Source organism: Thunnus thynnus, chromosome 8 (assembly GCF_963924715.1).
Source record: "Thunnus thynnus chromosome 8, fThuThy2.1, whole genome shotgun sequence".
NCBI classification, from domain to species: Eukaryota; Metazoa; Chordata; class Actinopteri; order Scombriformes; family Scombridae; genus Thunnus; species Thunnus thynnus.
Genome location: NC_089524.1, coordinates 16,104,330 through 16,130,203, shown reverse-complemented (window position 1 = coordinate 16,130,203; position 25,874 = coordinate 16,104,330). Strand labels below are relative to the sequence as shown.

Below are 25,874 nucleotides of genomic sequence, written 5' to 3'. Positions count from 1 at the left end.
GATCAAGGCTGTGGCGCCATCATGTGGGTATGATATGAAAGTGCCTCCTAAAGTGTAAAGGGCAGTCAAGGATTCTTCATGGTGTCCCCAATTTATATACATTACAGCTAAAATTTTAAATTCATAAGCAATTAACAAATTATAAGAAGCGATTAGCCTCATTATTTTGACAGAGGAGGGGATTACATTTAGATGTTCCAGTACTGACACCTACATGTAACAGAGCTATAATTAATGTTACACCAGTGCTTCACATGTCATGACAAGCCATGTGTCTACCATAGGAATAGTCTATATAAACATTAAACACTAGCACAGCAAAGGTCCTCATCCTTTGTGGACTGTTTTGGTGGAAAAGACTGTTTAATGTTTTATATCACAGGTTATGCTCACACATAATAATCTATGTATTTGAGTTATGTATGGTAATTTGAAGTTTGGGCAAAGTTTCTCTGTTTATTTCACCTTTTGTAGCTTTAAAGTTGAATAAAAATCCTTACATTTTCTGTTGGTATCATATATATACAGTATAGACTCTGTGTCATTAATGGATTTTTTTGTGCATCATTTATACACATTTCTCCAAATTTAATCCTGACATGCCTGACGTCTTTGGAAAATTTGGGATCTCCACCACTCTACTCTTTGTGTTTCCTGGAACAGTGTTTCCCTCTTGAGCTACAGTGGAATGAGAATAACAAAAAGAGGGACCGTGGTACTAAAAAGACTGTAACGTTGAAAGATATCTACTTGATTTGACTAATTTGTATGGCTGAGGCTTTATATCAGTTTCAGGTAAACTTTTAAATACATTTCTGCACAGAAGGAGGACTGTGGATTTTGTCCCCCATCACTTACATTGTAAGTGCATCATGAAGGGATCTTCTAATGGTCAGTATGAATGGGAGGAATGATTATGGCAAGAAAAACCTTTTTCAATGTTCAACTCGTCCTTCAAGGCTGCACAACAACTGGCCACAGGTAGTTCATCAGGGTTTAAGAGGTTAAATATGGAGGTAGGAGGTAGATAATTAATGTAATCAAGGAGTCATCATTAGATTATACTGTATGTACTAAAATAGATGAGTTCAAATAAGGGACAGTAGCAATATCATTTTCTAACAGCAGGTGGCAGCGAAGTTCATTAAGCAGCTGTGTGAAGAAAGAAAACTCTAGAAATCTCTCTCAGCTACTTCACAGGTTTTAATAGTTTAATTTGCATACAATAGGCCCGCAAAAGCACGTGTGGGCTGCTTAAATACATCCAAAACAACGGAGAGAAGTGCTATTTTAACGTAAAAAGGTGTGATTATGGCCAATAGGTGGGCAGAACAGAGCTCAACACCTCCGCCCACTTGCTGATGATAGCAGGTCATGTAGGGGCGGCCTCCACTGTTTTGATCCACAGCTTGGACAGGCGGGGCAGAGATGGCGGAGTACTGGAAGTCCGGGTGACTCCTGTGAGGAACCCTACTACTGAGGCAAAACCCCGTTTTACAATCTAATACAGGAGGGAGGAGATAGCGGTGAAGCTGGCGGCGTTGTACGGCACTCGATTCCGCCCGGAGGACATGGAGATCACGGCGGAGGGCGAGGCGGAGGAGCGCAGGTGAGTGACAGCTTGGGGTGGGATGACTACTCGGCCCGGCTAGTAAGGGTAAAGCTGTACAACTAAACTAGAAACTTTATCAGTCAGTAGCTAATCAGGGACGACCAGTGATGATTTCTGGAGCGGCAACTCGCTCAAATTGAGCTACTGTAAAGATGTCAGGAAGCTAGTGGCGTATTGACGCTAACCTAGCTAGTTGTGAAGCTAGGCTAGGCTAACCCGACATGTCAAGGTTTGACAGCTTAAAGCTAACAACACTAGCTGTGTGGCGTCAGGCGGTCAAAAGCCAAGTATTTGACCAACACAGGTTTTGTAGAAGCTTAGTAGCATCAAAGCAGTCAGTACTATTGTTATTATTAACCGCAAGAGCATTGAGTAGCCAATGGTTGTGCTAACAGCTAACGCTAACTGTCAAGTTGACATTCCGACTCGCTGGCTGTCGTGCAGGATTATTATCACGAAACACTACTAATGCAATTAAAAGGTACATAATTGGGGTTTAATAATTACTAGACTAAAATGAATCGGACAATTTAGCAAACTGGAGAGCTTGTTTTATTCGAGACTGTCAACAGACAAACATAATTTGTTGACCACAGGATTACTATAAGAAATTGATTGTGTTGAGCAAATGCTGCACATGTTCACTAGTTTTGAACAGAGTGAAACTCTAATTAAATTACCTTTCTATACAATGCACATACAGTATATTCACTAATGTCATATCAGTAATGTGAGCATTTACTGTACCAATATCCGCCTTGTTAGGGCAGCCTGTGCAAGGATGATGAGAAAGTTATCAGCAGCTATCTACACTGGTTGATAGGTGAGCAGGGCACACCGTGATACCTTGATAGCTTTATTTGTTTAAGATTTGAAGGTCAGATTATCTAATCAAATCTGTTTTCTTCAGTAGAATACCGCCCCACACACACACACACACACACACACACACACACACACACACACACAGTCTCTCTCTCTTGAAGCAGAGAATTGTGAAGTTAATCCTTAACCTCAACAACCTCTCTGAGCCTTGTGGTATTTTACTCCTTGATGCTTCACACATGATAATATATAATAACACACAAAACACACACATCTTTGTTGTTGCCTAAAAGCATCATGCTCTATACTACTATACTAGTATAGAGGATGATGATGAACATTCTCCATATACCATAATAGTATGTGGAGAATCTTCTCTAACTCTGTTTCCCTTTCTCCATTTTACATGATGTGATTTGATTAGTTGGGCCGTAGCTGATCCTGTGATGCTGCTGCTCAGCACTGCAGCTTCATAAAAAGGGCCTTGTTGTGCTTATAAATGTGATATTCCTGGGTTGATAACCTTACTTTTCAACCAGCCATTAACCTCTTTGCATGAGATATAAATGTTGCTTTTTTTATGAAAAAAGGATACATAATAATTACAATTTATATGTTTATCATTTCAGGCTTGCACAAAACAATGTTTTGTGGTCCTTTATGTGCCCCGGGTTACTGTTTTGTCTTTCACTCCACTTACAACCTAGTAACATATTTTAGGGCTGACTGTTTATATCTTATAATGCATTTAAGCACACACCACATGATAAAGATATATGCAGCAGATGACCAGCTAAATTATCCTATACTCGAGGAATGCAGCCTCAGGTGTTTGTACCCTCTGGCAGCAAATTTTTTTGTCCCGTCGCCATGGTTATGTGACTTGTTCTCAATAGCGTTCAGTCAGACTGCTGACTTTAGGCAAAAAAATAGGAAGTCCTGGATATGAGCCAGCACTTTATGGCTCTGAGGGAATGTGACCCGATATCATTTTGTTTTGTATATGACACTTTTGGAGCAACAGATTTCCGCTGCTTTGTCCTAAAGATAAGGTCACACATCTTGTGTACAAACAGGCCCATTTAGGAGTTATGGGAAATAATAGCAAGTGGGTCCAGATAAAGTTCGTAATTTGTAATATGGGATATCAACATAAAGACATTTGGAAGCTCCTTGCGTGCACAAAATGAAAACTGTAAAGCATCGATTTCACCCACATTATAGCTCACACAGTGTTCTCCTTTCAGCAGAATTAGCACAGATAATATAGATTCACAGTTATGCATCATAAAAATCACTCAAAGGTCAGAAAGTTCTGCTTGTGTTTTGTTAACAGGCACTTAAGACCTGGACCCTTGTAAACCGTGGGACAGTATCTTTTTATGTATCTATCTATGTAGGGCAAGCTGTGGTGATACTGCTAACGTTTATTGATGGTCAGCACTTCCAGTTAGTCACTGAGTTCAGGTTTAAGTAAAGTTACCATAACTGAACTGCCGAAATGTCAATTTTCTGATTTCGGGAAAGGCATTTTTGCTCATGTGAGTAATGATTTAAGTCACAACAATGCTAATACCAGCACTTCTTTACCTCCTTCCTCATTCCTGAACTTCCTCTCACCCTGCCTCTCCTCTTCACGCTGCCCTGTTTTCCTTCCAGACGGGAGCACTGGAAGCTGTTGTCCAGCCTTAAGACTACGGTGGAGGGTCTCTTGTCCACAAACAACCCCAATGTGTGGTCACGTTACGGCGGACTACAGCGGCTGCACAAGGACATGAACAACATCCTCAGCCATGGATTGAAGAATGAGCAGGTCAGAACTCAGGAGATCTGACCCACATCACTCTACCTTTTTGTGCTTAGTTGTGTTTTACTCAATCTTTTAACAGACAAGATTACTGATCAATCTCTGTGCGAGCTCCAGCCAGCTCTGGCAGATTTGCAAGTCAAAGTTAAACTTTTTTAAACTTTGACCTATGAATTTGTTTGATTAGCCAGTGCAAAACAATTTTGTTTTGATTCATCGTTTCGTTTGAACATGGAGATTATTGATTTTTGTTACTCCTTGATATTCACAATACAGACTGCAAATATCAGTCTGATTACCCGTTTTAAACCTGACATCACACTGGGCTTTGGTGTGAAAGTGTAGGGCATTGTTTTGTTGAACTGAAGGTGACTCTGACCACTGATTTTGTTGCCAAAACAAATATCACTGACAAACTAGACACATAAATAAATAAAACCTCACAAGGTGCACTACCTGTAAATGTTGAACAAGAGGCATCAAGACCATCTCATCATTAGATAGTGCATATTAGGACAGTTAAGTGTTTAACTCACAAGTTGTCAGGAATGGTTGCAACAGGGTTTTCTCACATTTTAACAGTTTAAAAGGTAATTATTCTTATGTTTTGACTTTTTTTTTTTTTTTTTTACATTATCGGACACATTACAGTATTAGTTTACTTTCTAGAATACAGAGAGAAATGTTGAACTATGGGAAGTATTCCACCTCTATAATGGCTTATTGTCTCTATTGAAGTTGCTATTCTCTGTAACTAGGGCAACTTTACTATAACAGCTGGTTTTGGGTTGCAGGTGTACTACAAGCAGAGAGACTACTGGCCGTTTGTCTGGTGTGTTCGTTACATCAGCCCTCACCTCGCTTCACATGTTGAACAGGTATGATCACTGCCAGCCACATACATACAAGTGGTATATAAATATTCACAAGCTTAGTTGGCAAACAGTGTTGGAATTATAATAGCAAGGCTGCAAAGTCAGCGATGTGTATTATCCTAATCCTGGTTAATTTCATATATTGGCAGCTGCATTTGTTTACTCCACCAGCCACTGTGACACAAAAACCAACCCTCATCTAGCTGATAAATTGTTTTCTTAACATCGAGTCAGCATGTAAAATAGTGAAAGTAGGTGGTGAATTTGAGAGTTGTAACCTGACTCCATTCACACCATCCAAAGCCTTTCAAAGAGTCACTACACGTCCTTGACTATTTGTCGTGTTAAACTAAGCGTTGTTATGTAATGCAACTGTTGCTGTCATGGAGAGCAGCCACCCTTCAACCCCTATCCTCTCTTTGTGACACATTAACAGGATTTTACAACAGCAAAGGGACTTGAAGAAGTTGGAATCTAATTATCTTCATTACTCTCACTGTTACTGGCCTGCAGTGCTTAAAGCAGGCTCATCCATGATGTAATCATCATGTGACAATTGGTTGGTTGGTATTTATCTTGTCTGTCCTTCTAATCATCGATGATATCACCTGCATCGCAGGTGTAAGGCCTGTCCCTTAACCGCTCCCACTGCATTGTTAGGTGAAAATGGCTGCACGCAAACATACCAGCGATGGATCTATTACAAATTTGTATAAAGTAAAATATAAAATCTGTGTGTGGCATATGAAAAGTAAGGATATTAGGGCAATTTTATACATTACAATGTTGTATGTAAAGAAATTTTTACGTCATGACAGCATTGATACTCAAAACACATTTGTCTTTTAAAAACTAAAAATCCAAGGAAAGATTCTCTGTCACATGTGATGTGATGTATTTTCAGAAATGTATGTTTGGAATAAATAGACAAAGATCTGTGTAGAGCTTCAGACTTCATTCCTGCCCTTGGACACTGTTTCTGACAAAATAATCCCACATCAAGCTGATAAAGATCATTTGATATGATCAAAAACTCTAAAACAGTTACAGAATAAACCTTGAGGTGAGGTTGTTTGTCAACATCTGGGTAGTTTGCACGAGCGGTGATTGCCACCAAGTCTGAGCAAACAAAACATGGAGTACAACACATACATTATGTCAACAACAGAAAATCCAAAAACAAGATTCAGTGGTAATGGCTGTTTAATAAATGGTGGAAAAAAATCTAACAACTAAAATGTGTTCTTTTGACTCGGATTAATAGCATTTGTGTATTTCCTCTTTGTAGCTTTGTCTGCTTTTTTGCACTCTCAAGCGTTTCTTTCCTCTCCCTTGTTAATATCTGGTTGACTTTTCTCTCTTTCTCCCTCTCTCTCTGTCCTTAGTTCAGTCATCTGGAGCCGGTACTGAGCAGCGGGATGCAGAGTGCAGGTGAAAGCTACAAGGCAGAGCGCTGGCTGCTTCACAGTTTACAGGTTCACATGCTGTCGGCTCAGCTCAGACCTCTGGTCAGACATCTGGGACATACAAAGAAATACTATAACGGTGAGTTGTTCGTTTTAATATAGAATACATTTTTGTGTTATATTAAATAAAGTAAGTAGCAGCTTATCTTACTCTTTCTGTTCCCCGGTTCTCACATGTCCATCTGTATGACTTTCACTTTCTCTGTGTGTCTCCACTTATGTCTTACTGAATATCTCCTTATTTAATCTCCTTACTTCTCTTTGCTTCTCTCCGTCTCTCTCTGCTTTTCAGATGATGCCTTTCTGCTGAGCGAGCCCCATGTCACCGCCATGTTCCAGTGTCTGGAAGCTGTGGAGCAGAATAATCCTAAACTGCTGGCCCAAGTAGACACTGTAGGGGTGCGTCTCACACACTCATCACACAACCTCAACATATTCTTGCAAAGGTGTCCTGTGGGGATGGTGACTGATTTTTTTTTACTGTGGATAAGAGGAGAAATGATCTGCTATGCTTCAAGAATGTCTGTGCTATCTTGTATGCAATGCTTTTGTTGTTCATCTTTTGTTTGTTTCATTAATTACACTTTTTAGGTGCATGACATGATGTTATGATCCTTCAATATCAGTCTTTCATAAATGATTTTTACCCCTATCTGTAGAGTGCTGCTCAAAACTGATGGTGACAAGGGGAAGTTTTAAGAAGAAGAACTGGGACAAAGCCTTACGTTTTTTCTCTTTCCTTTTCATTTTCCAGTTGTCCCCGCTAAAGGGCCCGCCATGTCTCGGCCTGTTGAAGAGCCAGAGCCTGTGTGTGCTGCCTGGGGCCGGTGGGGCCTGGAGGAACGCTGACACGGCTCTCAGAGGAGAATCTCTAAACCGCAGACTCACCACCTCCAACTGCTCCCTCCGAGAGGCAGTTGCCACCAGCCACAACTGCGGCAACACGACAGCAGTCGAACCCCAAAACAGCAACAGCACAAGTGAGGAAAGGGTGAAGGGTGATACGGCTAATGTTAGACAGTCAGCTAGGAGAGGATCTTTCTTGTTGTCACTTGTTCTTCATTTGTGTCTGTTTATTAGTTTGAAAAAAGGTCCAGACTATTCAATAAATTTTAGTATCATGGATTTTTATACCATTTGGGACTTTTTTATTGTAAGTGATGTAAAAGCCATCAGGCAAAGCAGTAGTAATGGTGAGGTACATGGTGCGCACCTAAGATCAAGAAAAGTTCATATGTGGTAACTTATATTTGTTACTATATTATGCCACATCTTGGTTTGTGGTCACTTTTACAAACAGAAATGTTGCAAGATCATAATGCAAAATGATTTTCAGTTAAGATCTCAGCAACGATTTGAGTTCTTGAAAATTTCACGTGAGTGTGTCAGTACTAAAGTGAAGGATTTTGAGGTCGTACATTAAGCTAACGAAGAGAAAATGGTCTCTATTTTGTAGTCAGTACATACAGAGAGGTAGGGTTGGGGGATGACACTATGAATGCACTACAGTATACGAATAGATTCACTGACCCACACAGAGGCCTGATTGTTGCAGGACAAGGTCGGTTATTGAAGAATGTGTGTTGATACATCCTCCGAAACTCAATGTCCTGAACTGGATGTGCTCACTGAAATTGATAAAATCAATTTGGACTTGTTTTTAACGTTATTGTTGCTCATTTGGATTAAAGACAGTATTTTCGTCAACGTGATTTGGGGACGGCTGTTCATTCACATCATCAAAATATGAACAAGTGAAAGGGAAGTGACTTTCTTTTTTTCTTTTTTCTTTTTTAATAATCGTCGGCCTGTTTTGTTGCAGAAACTACCTCTCCTGCCTCCTCCAGCCTGGGACCTCCCTGGGTGTGTGTGTCTAGGCCGGGGGAGAGTGAGCGGGGCGTGACACCCCCTCCTGGACCTGTGTCGGTTCCTTGCATCTCCCTAACAGAGTCGCCTTCGCCCTCCTCCTCCCTTCAGCCTGAGACGGGGGACTCTGGGGATGGTGACTATGACGATGGTCCAGAGTACCTGGCTATTGGTAACTTAGGGCAACGCAGTCGACGCGACTCCCGAAGCTCCACACCCAGCAGTGAGCAGGGCGACATCCAGGACCAGTCCATGCAACAAAGTGCCCTGGCTCCGCCCCCACCCAGATGCTCATCTTTTTCTGAGGGCCAGAGGGGGCCAGGCCGGGGGTCCCGAGGACACACCCGCTCGTTTTCTGACACAGGGGTCAATCTGAAACTCAGGAACGGTAAGTTAAGCTGGGAGGTAACTGATATACAGTAGTGACTGTGGTTTACAAGCAACTGTTTATTTATTATTTAATAGATTCAAAGTATTTCTTATGAATGTGCTTTCTAATGTAGTCAAATCAGGGAGTCCACATGTCTCTAAAAGTCTGCAAGCATTTTAGCTTGGAGATATTTTACTACCTCAAAAGTATGTATGTATATATATATTAAAGCTAAAATCTAATTCTTTGCGTTCAAACTGCAGCAGACAAAGCATCTAGTCTAGTTTTTCCTCATTGTTGGTTTGCAATTACAACATACATGAACCAGGTAACATGACGGTGAATATAGTATTTAGTTTGGTGAGGTTAAGGTGTAAACATTTAGTAGTTGGTTTATTTCTGTCTCTCATAATGCAACAACATAATGTGCCATATGTTCACAGATTAAACCATATTATGGGAAGCAGTGATCTGATGGCCCTTGATAAATAATTTTCTTTTTCCTTTTTCTATACAGTATCTATGTTTGATCAGAAATCAGCTGGTTTTGGTAGCATGTTTTTAGAGAGGAGACTTCTTGCAGGCAATGGAAACCTACCTGCAGTTTGCATAAAATTAATGCTTCCTTATATGGGGGTTGTGGTGAGACCACATCCTTTCTCTGACGGTCAACACTTCCTCTCTGAACGTTTTGAACCTTGCCTAATTAACATCTCTATTCTCGTTGCACACACCATCTTCCTTTCTTGGCTTGAGGTAACTTTGTTTCTCTTCTTGCTCAATCTCTTTCTTCTCTCTTTTTCTACCGTTTGTGCGAAGGAGGGGGCCAACGGAAAATCACCATAATAATAGAGGATCCGGTAGCAGGTTGGCAGTGCAGTTCCACTGTACTCCGTCACTTGAACCCTCCCACCCCCCTTTTTCTTTTTCTTCTGCATGCGGATGAACTCTCTCCTACCCTCTCATTTCAAGTCTTGCCCTAAGCTCTTCATTTGTATTGTCAATGTTTTTTTTGTGTTTTGGTTGTTTTTTATTTTTTATTCAGGTCAAATTGATGTGATAAGGGTCACTACTGGTCACTTTCAATGTCTGTTGTTGTGTTGTGTTTGTTCTCATGCACACATTTTCATGATTTATCAAACTGTTTCATAGAAAGAATCATGGTCAAGTTATTTATATACTTCATTACAGTTAGACTAATGATGTCCTGATAGTAATATTGGCATTTCCATTAAGAATTTGTGTGAATACTAAAACGTAATGGGTCATCTGTAAATGTGACAAATGAAGCAAAGCAGTTGTTTTCCTGTATTTGTTACATGAACAGCAGGTAGACCTTAAAACAGTTGTATATTGTAATTCACTGTAGCAAAGAACTCATATTTCCTTCAGTGAAAGAGTTGAATGACTCTTGTGTTCCAGTTTATGCATAGCAGTTTAAATTTGAGTGATTATATTGACAAAGGTCAGCAGCCATATTTTTGTTTCTGCATGTAATAAAATGAACCATTTCCATAGATTTTATTGATTGTTTTACACTAGAAGGCTGGAAAAATTAAAACAGTGTTTAACCAGTTGCTTTCCCATCTCTGTGTATGAATGAATATCCATGTTCCCATCAATTTCAGTATTAATTTTAGTGGCATGTAGGTGATAAGAGGCCCTTAACATGGACTGTTTGTCTCCTAGAATCAGCTGGTGATGAGTGCTGTATGAAGGACTACAGCCCTTTCTCACCTCAGCGCAGTGATGCTAGCACCCCCAGTTCCCTCTACATGGAGTCTCGTGAGTTTTCTGAAATTCTGTGTCTAATACTCAACAAAAGCTCTTATAGACATTGTTGCACTTAAAATGAGTGCAGTTGTAGAAAAACTTTGCATTGAGCCTATGCTCTGATGCAGTGAGCCAAAAAGTCCACAGCAGGCTTAAATATTAGAGGGAGCTGGATAGCAGATAGCAGATAGGAAATGTATGTGGAATTAAATTATTTTTCAGTTCCTGAAAACCAGCTGATTCATTTGCTACATTCCTGTGAGTGTAGCAAGTGAATCAGCTGGTCTATAAACATGACACTCTGGACCTGAACTGGATGTTCATGGAAAGGTCAGCCACAGTGTTTGTTTGTTTGTGTGAAGTTTAGCTTACCTGACACAACACGTCTGGGAGTGCATGATTCAGATAAGAGCTTCTCATGTATGCAGTTGGTTGATATAGAGCATTTTATTTTGTTTCAGTTTTTGAGACATTTTAAAAGCCATATATTTATTTTGAAAGATACAACTGATTACATTAAAATCCCAACAACAAAACTCTAAACCACCACAGATATGATTAATCTTCTTGTCATGTTTTTGAGTGTGTATATATGTTTTGGTTGCTTCAGATGGGTCCCAGAACAGCAGTGTTCCAGATGGGATGTTCAGGAAGCCATCAGAGGGCCAGAGCCTCATCAGCTACCTGTCAGAGCAGGACTTTGGCAGCTGTGCTGACCTAGAAAAGGTCAGTGATTGGTCCAGTGTGATACATGATTAATAATGATTGATATTGGCACTAATAAATGAATAGAGTCAAAGCCAATTCATGCAAGTTGGTGCAGTTCAAAGTGCTTCAAAAAGGCATATTTGATTAAAAAAAAAAAAATCTCATCGCTAAAATTGAGCAAATTCTGTGATAGATGAAGGTTTAAAAGTACTATGTTGAAGTTGACAGAATGCAAGATGGCTGAAATGAAGCAGTCTCCTCCCTTGACTGATTTCTTATTTCCTCTTTACTTCTGTAGGAGAACGCTCATTTCAGCATTTCGGAGTCCCTCATCGCAGCCATCGAGCTGATGAAGTACAACCTGCGGCGTCAGGAGGAGGAGGGCGAGGAGGAGGGAGACAGCGACTGTGAGATTCAACAGCTCAAGCAGAAGATACGCCTGCGGAGGCAGCAGATCCGCCGCAACCGGCTGCCGCCCTGCACAACCTCCCAGCACAGTAAGCCGCCATTAGTAGAGAGGAAATGTTAAATGAAGAGCCTGTACGTGTGCATGATGATTCCTTTATATGATTCATGGTCAACTAAGACATTTTATGTTGATTAGTTCCTATTTTATGGTTTTATACTTTGTTATTACATGTGCATTAATAGCTTAAATCTTTTTTTAACACCATCTGGAACATTCTTAATATTCTTGCAATATAACAGCAAACAACTTCATTGCTATTGCTTTCATTAATTTAGGGACCCCCACTCATTTCTTTGGCATGTATTTAACCAGTTTAATATCTGAAGTCTTTCCTCCAGGCTCAGGAAATTAGCCTCATGGCCATGTTGTGGAATTGCTGCTAAAACACTGGACACAAGCACAGACACTGGTTGATCTGAAGATCAATGAAATTATTATTGATCAATAAAGAGACAGAACTCACACAAAGCGAATCATTCCTCTGTCTCGCTATACAAAGCCAAACTGACCTTTTTATAGTCTTTAGAGACAAAGAACTGATCATCGATTGGTCGAATCATACAAACTTATGGATTACAGCCAATGGCAAACAGCCACGAGATACATTTACATGCACATGTATGTTAACTAAGAGCCACATCATCTAAAGACACAAATCAAGGAAGAGCCTCAAGCCATATGTGGCCTTCGACCCCTCAACATGTCCTGTTTTCTCCAAGACAAAGAATTGTACCTTGTTTGGGCCTAAGCCAGGATGGAAAGAGAGGAGTGGGCCTCCTAAGGCACATTCCTTCACTCAGCACACATTAGCAAAGGAGAAAAGTAATGATCATCCTTACATATCTCTGCACATTAAAATGATAAGACGATCCTTTGGTCCTTTATTAACTTTGCAGCCATATGCTGCTGTTTGCTACTGTTGATTTCTGTCATTAATTTCTGTTTCACTCTGTTTCTGTCTCCCGCTTCCTTCCATTTGTTCCAGTTTTCCATTCCACTGATAGCGGAGGCTCCAGGAGGAGCTCCCAAGACTCCTACCAGGGCCTGTCTGACTCCGGCTCAGCCGAGGAGGTGGAGGAGTGCGAACTACGAGGTAGAGAGAGGGAATGAGGGAACTCTAGCAAAGACTAACACAGGGAGAGAAACATACAAAAATGAAATGTTTTTGAGCATCACAATTAGCATAGATATCAGCTCGCATCATTTCACTACTAAAAAAACTAACTAGAAACGTGTAGAAAGCCTCTGAGTAGTTCATCATGTGTCTGTGTGAAGATTTTTATCTGTTCCACTCCTAATTCATAACATCATCACCACACTGGCTTCATATCACTCACCAAGCATGTCACGTTTTTACCACGGACCATAAACTCTGAAGTCTGAGTAGAAAGGTCACAGAATGGTATCTATAGTGTTTTTTTTTATTAGTGTTATAGACGTTGCAGTCATGTGAGTCGGCATATCTTGGATTTACATGGTCATGGTAATTAGATAGTGTGTGTTCAGTCTAGGGAAATTTTTGTGGCATATTCCAACCAGTATTTATCAAGTCATTTTTAAAATAGTTTTTCTCTGAATTAGGCAAAGATATGCCATCTGCTGTTTTGTTGTGTGTCGACTTGTAACTGAAAGTGACTAATCTCTAACCTGTAGATATATCAGAGCATGTTTTGCTTTGTAAATATTAACCTGGATTGAATGTGTGCATGTACTTGTGTGTTGGTTGTATGTATGTATGTGTGTGTGTGTGCACATTTTGTATGTGCATACAAAATGTGTGGTATGTTGGGGCTAATATTACTGCATGACTTCCACATGTACATGTACACATGTACTGTATCAATGCAGTATGCTGTATGTTTGCCTGTGACACTGACACACAGCTCTGTGGACTGTTTGCGTTTGAAATGTTCATGCTTGTGGTGTTGGTTGTGCTGAGTGTTAGTTTCTGTCTCTCAGATGGCTGCGAGGGTCAGTCCCTGCTGGCGGTGTCACAGAACGGCCTCTCGCTGTCACTCGCCTCCCTCTTCTCAGGTATCTGCAGGCTGGACGGACGGGCGAGGCTCCACAGCTACATACAGATTTTTTTTTTACTAGGGCAGCGCTTCTCTTGAGAGGAAGCTGATGGCTTCACTCCAAACTGAGAATTTCTACTTTTAATCCTTCCTCTGAAACTGGGTAGCACTTAGAGCATAACTATAGCCGTTCAGTTTATAGCTTATTTTCTTGTCTTTGTTAAATTGCACTGGTTGATTCTGTCCAAATCTAACAATAAAAACAACTCTCAGTACAGTTACAGACACTACAAAAGTCGACTCCAAAATATCCAAAAGACCTTGTAAAGTGCTGTGTATAAATATATTTATTGATTGATCGAATATCGATTGATTTTATGCTACTTTATATACTTGCACAGGAGGTCATGCTTTACCAGCCTGCAGAAAGGAAATACAGAAGTACTTAAACAATAGCCAAAGTACTATGAAAGCTTTATGTGAAAGGCCTGACTAAAGAACTTTTAAAAACAGGAGTACATCCTTTTATTAACATTTCATTTGAGTTTGATTTACTACATTTATTTTAAATGCCTGTGAGCTGATAAGACTGTGTTAGTCTTATCATTTTAATGAATTAGTCATTTGACTAATTCATTAAAAAAAAATACACAATTTTGGACAGAAATAATCAGTATGATGAAAAAAAGAAGTGAACAGTAGGATCCAGGCGGATGCTTAAGCTATAAATTGAGCTGCTCTCCCAACACTAGAATATTTCTTTACCCAAACATCAGAATACTTCACTAGATGAGTTTAATGAACAATAGTTGCAGTGTTCAGTTCTTGTATTCTTCAGATTATCATATTTCTGCAACTATCCCATGCTGAATCTGCCTGTTTGGCAAGTAATCAGAGCCAAAGTCCCTATTGAGTTTTGGTTGCGGTGTTATTCAGATTCAAATGTTACTTTCCCCATATGACTCTCAAGTTTTGCTTTGGTCCACAAAAATTCATGCGGAGCAGGGCAGGGACTTTTTTAAAGTTTTCAGTTTGGAGTGGAGCCAGCTGCCTCCTCCCCTCAGCTGAAATGTGTGCTTGGCTGTTTGTGTTGGTGCTTGTTGCTCAGCGCTCCAGGGTTTTGGAGGTGCGGGAGGATAAATGTGCCTGTACCTGTTAGAGTTTAGGAAGGCTCATGGGAGGAGAGGAGTTGGTAGCTGCCATTCTGTGGCAACTGACTACAAACTATAAAAGTTATCCACCCATCCATCCTTCCTTCCATCCATACGTCCATCCCATTATTCTCTTTTTCCAATGCGCCATCCATCTACCTTGTTGTTCGTTTTAAGATATTCGATATTAGCTGCTTTTTCTTAGAAAAATCGTGGTCTTAATGTTGTGATGGTTAACGGCAGACAGCAGCACCGGCAATGTGATGTTTTCATCAAGCGTGCACAAGCTGGTTTATCTGTACCTGTTTGAGATTTCAGAGACCCATCATGAACATGATTGCATCTATAGAGATGTAAATATATCACATATTGCTCAGGACTTGGTTCATAATATTATGATACCATTTAAATACTTTCCTATATGAGTTGTGAATGCTTCTATCTTGCCTGACATTTCTAAATAATTCATACTAATTTGTCAAAATGTCAAAATAATTTCCCGTAAACTGAACCAATCCAACCAATCATTTAACCTAATCTTAACTCAAATGAACAACTGAATTAATAGGCGTGATGGCATTTAAACACTGATCTGATGGAAATACAAATGAATAGCACTCAAACATCCAATAGACTTTTATTACATTTCGTGCAAAAGTGTTTACAGAAAACCACGTTTTACCTGTTTGTTTATCATACTCACATTATTAATGATTGTTTTCAAGATATTTGGTCAAAACAATTTTCATATTTGGTTTAGTCAGTCTTCCTCAGGCATAGTAGGGTGTATGTCAGTAATCAAGGACCAGATGTCATAGTGTCTAATTGCTCATGGTGATTTTGTGTGTGTGCTTATAGGAAGGAATGAAAAGAAAATAGTTAATTGAACTTACCTAATTCCAGTGATTATTATATATTACTCCTAATCTCTTACATATACAGTGCTGCAATTACACCTCGCTCCTCTGGACACAAAATTAGCAGAAATCCATTGCTTTTCCTTGTCTGCCTTCATGTGCTTTTTGCACCACTGATGATAGTTGTCCTGTACCTGTAGTAGTACTTTGCAATAGTTAAACGCCCCAAAACATCAGCACAAATGAGGCCAGAGAGTTATTAGACAGATTATGTCTTCAGGCCGATCTGATTTAGCGTTTATGCAACAATAACTAATTTTTTTTTTTGTTGTACAATCATTCCAGTTGAAGCTATGCCTGCACATGAACAACAAAGGCCATTTGTTGAATCTTGCAGCTGACTAACTTCCTTATCCAGCTCTTTGCTGCTCTTGTAACATGCTGTAGCTTTGAGTGACTGTACCCTGAAGGCCTTTGAATCCAACCCTTTTTTTTATGTGAACAAACAAGAATGTTGATCTTCTGATAGAAAGAAGCTCTAATAGTCATACAAGAATTCACGCAGGCGGTCTCCTGCCAAACCTGCACTGCTTATTGTCTTTGCTTAGAGAAAATACTCTATAATTTCTCTGGCTTTCCTGCATGCTACTTGCTAAAATGACTTCAAAAGCATGCTTGAATTTAATAAGAGTTGTGATTTTGGTTTTTCATGAACTTTGACTTTGGTATCTTTAAAGATTTAGATTGCCTTTTTTGGATTTCTTTGACTTTTGGGTCCCAGATCACTTTTCCTTTTTCCTTTTTGCTTAACTGTAGCAAATAGCGCCATATCATCTGAAGTAGAAATTTTAACACCATCCACCAGCCAATCACCAGACAGAATGATCCATAATCTGATTGTTCTTCATACAAAGAATCAAACAATTTTTTGAATTTTATTGCACAGGTATTTACAATCTTTTAGTCTCTGTGGCTGGTGGATGAAAAGGTTTTCCTGTCTGTGTACCAGTCTCTGTTTCTTAATGGTATTCATGTTTCTGTTATTTTACTGTTATTTGCTGTGTCTTCCAGATGCAGACATTAAGCGTAGTGTGAGTTCCAGCAGCAGGTCTTTTCTCAGCTCAGAGTCCATGTAAGTAACATAAACTCTTCCTGTTCATCTTAATTCTTTGTGTTGTAGTTTTTTTTAGAATCTTAATAATCTAATGTTTAATTAGTCTGCAAGAGACAAAGAACCAGGTTTACTAAGAAAATAGTGTAGAGCAAATGTGAGCTGCAGATGTGTGTTTATTTAGCTCCTGACTTACTAAGGCAGCAGCTCATGACGCACTCAGCTCCTGGACTGACTGCTTGTTTTGTTCAAAATAATATGTGCTTATTTATAAATTATTGCTGCGTTCGTCTTTCCAGGTATCAGACTTCAGCTAAAGTCTTAGTAAATCTAGCCCAAAGTATGCAGTTGCTGTGTTAGGTTTAATTTCTGACAGAAAAAATAGAAGAAATAGTAGAAAACCCAAAGAGACTTTCATCTATAAAGACAAAAGATATTTAATAAGAATAACCAGATTTCCTATGATATCAATAAGATAAACCACATAGGGGATTTTATGTCAACTCTGTGGGTAAAACATGCATTAAACTGTTATCAGGTGTTTTAAACACTTTTCTCTCCCTCTTTGTGTGTTTTCAGCTCTCCTTCCTTCCTCCAGTCTAACTCAGCTGAGTCTGTAGCTATGGGTTTGCTCAGGCAGTTCGAGGGCATGCAGCTACCTGCCGCCTCAGAGCTTGACTGGCTGGTCCCAGAACATGATGCTCCGCAGAAGGTACATCTCAGCACAATTCAGTTCTCTACACATGGCAGCAAACATGAAATAATACATGACACTGAATATAATTCGACAAACTAGACTCACAGTATGTGGCACCTTCACACAAACAGCAAGACAACAAAACTCTGAACTCACTCCACTCTTCATTTGCTGTTTCTCAGTTGCTGCCCATTCCTGACTCTCTGCCGATCTCACCTGATGATGGTGAACACGCCGACATTTACAAGCTGAGGATTCGGGTCCGAGGCAACCTCGAGTGGGCGCCGCCCCGACCGCAGATCATCTTCAACATTCAGCCTCCCCACAAGTGAGTCCACATCAGGTTTTGTCCTGCCCTCTGCCTTCACGTTTTCTTTCTTTTTTGCTGCTCTTTTTTAAATCTGGGATGTTAATCTATTGTTCACTTATTGTAACCTTTTCTTTGTCATAATGCTGCTTAATTTAACTATTTGTTAATGAACCATAAAAGACAGTTGCATTGTCTGTGTGAGCCGACAGGATTTTAAACTGTTAAGGGGGTATTTTTCAGACACAAAATGAAGCTCTAAAACAAAATTTTAGTCTTTCATCTATGTTTTTTTTAAATTTGCCATTCCTACTAACTACAGCTAAGATAAAAGAGCTTACCAAGAGGCACAGAGAGAAACAATATAAGGACAGTTTGAAGCTCCTCGCTTGCAGTATTTACTGATGCTTCTCTTAAGTGCACAAAAATAGAACATAAATTTAAGACTCAGATAATATCCCTTTGTAATGACCCTGTGTCCTGCAAAATTTATTTTACTTAAACATTTTCTTTCTCTGTCAGGAGGAAGATAGTTGTGGCGAAACAGAACTACCGCTGCGCGGGCTGTGGCACCCGGATTGACCCAGGTACAACCAAAAAACCCAGAAATACTTTTATATGAAAAAGCCTTTAAGTTTTTAACATACAATACATTTTTTTTCTATTAATAACAGTATCAAAACATTGATTGTCTACATGCAGTTTCAGTTCTTGTTTTTAATTTAATTTCACAATCGAAAAGTGAAAGTATAAGAGTTGATCAGCTGGCCTAAAATTTGGTACTTTCCTTTCCTGAATCCCCCCCATCGTGTGTTTCTGTTATCTGTCCCCGTCACAGATTATATTAAGCGACTGCGTTACTGTGAATACCTCGGCCGTTACTTCTGCCAGTGCTGTCATGAGAATGCCCAGGCCGTGGTTCCCGGCCGAGTGCTGATGAAGTGGGATTTCAGCAAGTACTACGTCAGCAACTTTGCCCGGGACCTGCTGAGTAAGATTGCTGGAGACCCGCTGTTCAACCCTAGTGACATCAACAGCGGCCTGTACAAGAAGACCAAACCTCTGGAGGCTGTCAGGGTGAGGAGACAGGGTAGAAAATAAGACACCAGCTAAACATTTGCAAAATGTTTGTAAAGTTTGTGTACTGGTAACTATAGTGGGAATCCCACCCTAATTACCAGTAGCCAATAACACGATGGAATTTGAGGATAAACAGACACTGTGGACCATAATGTTTCTGTTGTGCGTTGAGCATGAAGTGTCCTAATTGTTAAATGGCAAACTTGTGACCGAAGTTGCTGCTTTACATCCCCAGACTCTCTAGGTAGGAAACCAGAATGAATAAAGCCATTCATGCCCTCAACAACAAATATTAAGGTGATGCTGAAAAGGGCACTTTGTTCTAAAGGAGTTGATCTCAATTTAACTCAGATCATGTATTTAAAGTCCTAAACTGTGTGATTATGAAGCAGAACTGTGCTAAAAGAGCCTGAATACACATTAAAGACCTTCCGTGGATAAATTACTTAGCACAAAAGTGTTTTTAATGGTGTGTCTAGGAAGATTGTACCCGCTGACAAATGGAAACGGGAGAAATGACTCTTATCTCACCTCAGTCAGAAGCCTCAGTCCGCTGGCACAGCGGGTGACTATTTAACACTTTCAGAGCACAGATTTTGTAATTGAGAACTGAACTTAGCCTTTGTTTTCCTTTTTTTTCAGGTTTTGAGGATGCAGCTGTTTCATATGAAAAATCTCTTTAAGACCTGTCGCTTTGCTAAAGAGTAAGTTTGTGCATGTTTCTGAGTTTCACAATACTTTCAGATCCTTTGAGCGTATGTGCACCAAATCATGTTCCCTTCAAGGCATGGTAACTGTGATTTTGTGTGTGTGTGCTTGTGTCCTTCAGGGTTCTGGACCAGTTTGACAGCCTACCAGGTCACCTGACTGAGGACCTTCACCTGTTCTCCCTCAATGACCTCACTTCTGTGCGCAGCGGGGACCTGGCTCCCCGACTGAAGGAGCTGCTTAAACTTGGTACCATGCACGTAGCTGGCTGTGTGGTAAGATAAATATATTTAAATCAGGAGAGTTTGTCAAGTTAATTTACTGTAGTGATTTAAAAAAAAAAACACAAGTTAAGTATGAAGTGGGCTTAATCCCAGCTGACAGTTGCTTTTTCTGTCACCTTTTCACTGATCTTCTCCAGCTGTGCCAGGCGAAGGGCTTTGTGTGCGAGTTCTGCGGCAACGACAAAGACATCATCTTCCCCTTTCATCTGAGCAAGTGCCAGCGCTGCGAAGGTGAGCCCTCTCTGCTGGCGGCAGGCCTGGGTGGCTCAAGAGCCCCCTCTCCCCGCCTCTCCGTTCCACTTACCTGGAAAGACTGGAAGATCCCCAAACCTCGTAGGCTGACAAGGGCCCTCATCCAAGGCAGGAGGGAGGGGGAAGGAGGGGAGGAAGATTTAGAGTTAGGAGTGGATCAGGGGGTGAACAGTGGAGAACAAGGGGAGCCAAGGGACAAAGCAGAAGCAAGATCGGAAAAAGGAGGAATATTTCAAACTTTGACTCCTGGAAAACTGTTTAAAGCTTTATCCAGGAGTAAAGGCAATGAGGAAGAGCAGGAGATGACAGGAGAGACAGAATCAGAGAAGGAAGAAGAGAAAGAATCTGATAAAGGAGGAGAGGAGAGAGGAAAGGACGAATGTGAGGAGGTTTATAGCAAAGAGAGGGCAAAGAGTAAGGAAAGGGGAGATGAGCATACAAGAAGGGAAAAAGTCAATTTACTTAAAGTTCTTCACATAGACCGACTGAAGAAGAGCATCTCAAAAAGAGATGGAAGGGACAGTGACAGTGAAACATGCAGCAGCATGGAAAGTTTAGACGAAGTAGGAATAGGGCAAGAGAGGAAAGGACGATGGAAGATGTCAGGGTTAGTGAGTCTAACCAAGGGTTTCTCAAAAAGAGAGATAGAGGATGAGAGGAAAACAGAAGTGAAAGTGGAAGAAAGAAATGAAGAGTCTGAAAAAAGATTATTGGACAAAGGAGGGGGAACTGAGGAGACAGAGGAAGATCACAAAATGCCAGACAAAGGCAAGAAGGAAACAAAATCTGGTGCAGAAAAAGTGGAGAGATTAACATTTATGAAACAGCTGAAAACTCATCAGCTGTCAGCTATTTTTCCCAGAGAGAGAAGCAGGGGAGAGGAGGACAGGAGTCAGGAGAGTGATGGAAAAAGAAAGCTGGATACTGAGGAGCAAGGCAAACAAGAGCCAGTTGATAAAACCCGGGCTAACTGGAGAACGCGCAAAACTCGCAAAGCCAGGAGAGTAACCAGAGGCAGGAAGACGAGGGAAGGGGCAGAAAAAGAGAGCAAGACAGAGGGAGGAGAGAAAGATGACATCATTGATTGTGCTGGGGGAGATGGAGGACAAGAGTAAAAGCAATAAAGGGCTAAGATACGATATTTCATAGCTGTCTCTAGGATTGCAAAGAATGAAGGTAGAAGTTACAGTACGTCAAATACTAAAATACTTGATGGATCTGCTGGATAAAACAAAATATTAATTTTATAGACCAAAGGATGAATGATAATAATAATCATTAGCAGCCATAGTTTACTGTTGCAAGAATATTAAACTAAACTCTGATAGAGTCATCTTGTAATAAGTTGAATTTTGTGGTGCTGCTTCTATATTTCTTCCTCTTTCTTTACAATCTTTCATCTGTCTGGTGATTTGAGACATTTTTCACACTTCTTCTTCTACTGCTGTTCCCGTTTGCTGCTGAATTCCTGGCACTTTGGTGGTTTTGGTATTTCTTTGTTGTGGTTCTGCAAAGTTGCATAACTGGTGGAGGATACATATTTTGGCAGCTATTTGGTGGTGGATACCTTTTTGGCGTAGATACTAGAGGTGCTGATGTGTGAAGCTTGATGACTGACAACTGAAACTGGCATCAAGGCTGCAGTTTCCTGCCTTTGGCTCTGAGTTTGTCTCGGTCACACCCTGTTACCAAGAGATGGATTACTGTTTTAAGATTATTTCTTTTGTTAGGGATGGCAACAGTTTTTTATGTTTACAGTTAAGTTTTCTCTGGTCATGAATTTCAATCTGAGCATTTGTCAGATTTGTCTGTTTACACGTGTTCCCTATGAGCCAGCGGAGGAGATGCTTTTCATTTTAACCAAACACTACTCGAGTTGATTTCACTTATTATAATTCATCCCAACAGATGTAGTGTATCATATTAATGCAGACCTGCAGACTCTTGCACAAGCTCAGTGGGAACGTTGCCAGATGTTGTGCTGCCTCATCTATAGTTGTTTTTAAGCCATTTTTGTGTTTTTTTTTCGACTTTTGTTGAAGGAAGAATGTTTTATTGTGCGGATGTGATTTACTGTGTCAGAATGAATGTGTAATTTATGCTTTTTTTTTTTTTTAGTTTGTTTTACATCTGCCTGCTACTATTTAAGCTTCATGAAAATGTGAAATAAACACTGTTTTTGAATTTGAGTTGCCTGTCATTTCCTCAATCCTTCATTACCTTTTGATTTTGAATGTAGAAACAAAACAACTGTAGGCAGGGATCTCAGTCATATGTATCTGTTGAAGCTGATTAGTTGAGGCGTTACAAGGTTTTTTTAGTCGTCTGATGGCCTCTTTTGGAAGAGGATTGTGTGGTTTAGGGTGTGGTGTGTGTATCCACGGATCTCAGCTTTCTCACATACCTGCCTCCTCCTACCTTCTGTCTCGCTTCCTTGAACTTCTGCGCTTTTTATACCCTCCCTGCTCGTGCTTCCTCCTTCAGGTCTGATTGTGATTGGCTGCTCTGCCGGGGCATCACTTCTCATCGTCGGTAAACCAGTTGAACCGGTTTGTGAACAGTGTTTGGTTGAGCAGATGGGGACTGCTCTTTGTGAAAAGGAAGCTTCTGTTATCTTCCGCCTGTTAAGATGAGACTTTTTTTTTTTTTTTTTGCAGCGAATGCTTTAAACTGTTTTATTTTTGACACCACTGACGCTTGTTTTTCCTGATGTTTCTCCCTCTTTAGAGTGCCACGCATGTTACCATCGCAGCTGCTTCCGGGCAGGTAAGAGCTGTCCTCGATGTCAGCGGCTGGCAGAGCGGAGAGAGAGGATGGCGCGCAAAAACATGGAGGAACAAGAGGACGAGGGAGGTGGGACCTAGTGCTGAGAAAAGAGCAAACTCAGAGAAAAAAAAAAAAGAAGAGCACAAACGCGACCATGATTGTAGTGACTGACCACATCTCCTGCTCCGTTCTAGTCCTCCCACACCCGGTTGACAGTACTCAGTGCAGACAGCTGTTTTGATTTTACTACTTATTGTCAGATGTGCTGGTTTTACTACATCAGGGCAGTTGTGTTAGTCATTCAGGAACATGACAGCTATTGATTTTTCTGATGTATTTTCTGTAAGCCCCTTTCACACATGCACTTTATTGTGGGAATGTGTCAGGTGTAACGAGAAGGCTGACTCCTGTTTCCGTAAAGATTGAGTGACTTATTTTGGTCCAAAGAACTCAAGCTTCCCATGGCGTGAAGATTTTTAAATTAGTTTTTCCTCAAAGAAATGTAGCTTTAAAAATATTTTCACACGTAATCCTTCTACATAAAACATGATCATTAAAGCCCCTATATGATGAAAAATTTTCACTTTGGAAAAAAACTTAAGAACTCAAATATTAAGTCAAATATTCAACACTGTTGCCGCCATGTGGCTTCAATCCTGTGAAGTGAATGATGAAACCCGTTGTCTTACGGGGATATTCGCCGTGTTGCAGTTCCATGTGTGGAAAGGGCCAAAGATTGTATAAATTTCTCAGCACTTTGTATATCGTCCCCTGTGGTAAAACTAACCCATGTGACAACAGTATTTTTCCCCCAGATTATTGTACCCAGGTTTGATATTTCTCCTTCCTACAATTGCAGCTTCTGGAAACCGCTTCACCTCTGGTGATTTTACTAGCTACTGGCTTAGCTGAAGTTTGTTTTTGTGACTTAAAAAGGCAGGATATGTTTTTAAAAAAAAAAAAAAAAAATCAAATATGAAGTCAAAGTTTCAACCTCTTTTATGGTTTGACTGATTTTCGGTGCAGATTCTGTATTTGAGCGATCCTGCCCTTTATGTTGAGGTTTTTTGTTTTAAATTGAAATCATGAAGATATTTAACTTATCCTTTCTTATCCCCACTCCATACTGCTCTGTTTTAAGCTATTTTAGCCACGCTAATGTGCCTCTGGGACCAATGAACTTGGACTGGCAGAGCTAGTGGAGTTACATTGGCAAGTTGAATTAAGAGACGGGCTGGACTTCTGAAAGATGTTACAGAGTCAGTGTTGCAAATATTTTAAATGAGACTGCAAATGCTCCATTTTTGTGCTGCTTTATGTATGTATGTATGTATGTGTGTGTGTGTGTTTGTGTTTGATTACTAGAAAGAGCTGTGTGAATAAGAGTGCTTGTATGTGCACACGTGTCTACCTGCTGTACTTGCAGCCATGCACAAATGGTTTGCACCAGCCTAATCAGCACTTGCCTGTTTTCTAACGTCGTAGGTTTTGGATTAATATGAGAGAGTCCGGTTAATTGCACTGATCCTGTCTGTTTTTGTTGGAGGGGCGAGTTGGGATGTCACTGTTTGGGGATTTTTCTGTGTGTCGGAAATGTTCCCCTTTCTTTTAATGAAGCTCCTGTCACCTGGGTTGCACGACTGTATGAAGGGTGTCAGTCCAAAAAAAGAAGTCCACAACACAATAGATTATATTCATACTACTCCCATTATTCTACCTGTTGAGCTTGTAGCCCCTTAAAATTTAGCAATGTCTACTTCAGCGCACTTTATATTCTTAGTGTGCACATTAAACCAAACTAATCTTTCCTTCTGAATTTGTTTTATTTGAAGGATTTTTAGAGGCCCAGAAATGATTTTAGAAGAATAAAGCAAGCTGTTGGTCTTTAAATCATCTGGTGACCCCTTCAGTTTTGCTTCAGGACCAATTGGATTGGGACATACAGAAAAAAAAAAAACATCTGAAATTCACTCAAAAGTTAATGGTAGAAAGAAAGTTGTGGGAAGTGTGCAATCCACTAAAGAAATCAAATTTATCAGAAATTCAATTTTTGTCTCGTATGTTTGTCCCAAGCACAGTTTTATGTGCACCAAACTTTTAATGGATTAGGCAGCAGAGTACATACCTCTCTAAACTATAAACAGGCTTCTCTTTATATGTACAAACCCTTATGAGATGATCACACTCTCATGGGATACTACTTAAAGCAATAAATGTGATCTTCAAGTCAGTAAACCATCATAAACTGCCCACACGCATTAAAGCGATGAACTGTAGCCTACATCTTTAGTTTTAACCCAACTGCTTTTAAAAGAAACTCTGAATGAAGTGACCGCTTGACTCTGAAAAGCCTCCTCAGCTCTGCAGATTGTTTGTTTGTCTTTGGACTGCCTTTAACATGGAGACATGAGGAGATTTAAAGTGCACTACAGATGAAATTGTCTATTATTAAAATGGTAATTATTGTTATTATGATTATTGTTTGTGTTAATTTGCCTTTGTTTGTAATTATATTGACAATAAAAGACTGGCCAGACTGTTAATGAGGGTTATTGTTTTTGTGTGCAGGTTTCTGTTTGGCGGACTCAGCTTTTCTGTTGTGTTCAGCTGAACTAGTACTGAAGAGATGAATTGATTAGTCAGTGCACATAAGATGAATTTACATCTATTCTGTTAGAAGTAATTGAGTTGATATACAAGTAAAAATGCTAAACGTACAGTCTGTAGCTTCTCAAATATGAGATTTTGCTGATTTATGTTTTATGTAATTGTAAATTCAATATCTTTGGGTTTTGGTCTGTTGGTCGGACAAAATGACTGGATTTTGTTGGAAAGGGTCAAAGGGCTTTTTGGTTTTGCTTTTTTCTGCCATTTT

The 25,874-nt window shown here is 40.1% G+C and overlaps 1 protein-coding gene across 2 annotated transcripts; it reads left to right on the top strand.

The window, feature by feature from the left end:
* Window positions 1–1,178: 1,178 nt before the first annotated feature.
* On the top strand, window positions 1,179–25,542 carry rubcn (rubicon autophagy regulator). Of its 2 annotated transcripts, XM_067596758.1 has the most exons (21): window positions 1,179–1,609; window positions 4,097–4,250; window positions 5,039–5,122; window positions 6,505–6,664; window positions 6,878–6,984; window positions 7,340–7,565; window positions 8,408–8,839; window positions 10,511–10,606; window positions 11,205–11,320; window positions 11,601–11,799; window positions 12,757–12,864; window positions 13,731–13,805; window positions 16,866–16,926; window positions 17,485–17,617; window positions 17,785–17,930; window positions 18,432–18,496; window positions 18,748–18,986; window positions 19,632–19,693; window positions 19,819–19,972; window positions 20,119–20,212; window positions 22,961–25,542. In XM_067596758.1, the coding sequence occupies exons 1-21, from the start codon at window positions 1,572–1,574 to the stop codon at window positions 23,095–23,097; spliced, it is 2,886 nt and encodes a 961-aa protein (XP_067452859.1). In that variant the 5' UTR covers window positions 1,179–1,571; the 3' UTR covers window positions 23,098–25,542. The 2 variants fall into 2 exon arrangements, with proteins under 2 accessions (XP_067452859.1, XP_067452860.1); XM_067596759.1 differs by lacking the exon at window positions 13,731–13,805.
* Window positions 25,543–25,874: the final 332 nt, after the last annotated feature.

Coding starts and splice junctions, on each gene's coding strand:
- rubcn (XM_067596758.1), top strand. CDS start 1,572: ATGGAGATCACGGCGGAGGGCGAGGCGGAGGAGCGCAG. Junction 4,251..5,038: donor ATGGATTGAAGAATGAGCAG/GTCAGAACTCAG, acceptor TTTGGGTTGCAG/GTGTACTACAAGCAGAGAGA. Junction 12,865..13,730: donor GGAGGAGTGCGAACTACGAG/GTAGAGAGAGGG, acceptor TCTGTCTCTCAG/ATGGCTGCGAGGGTCAGTCC.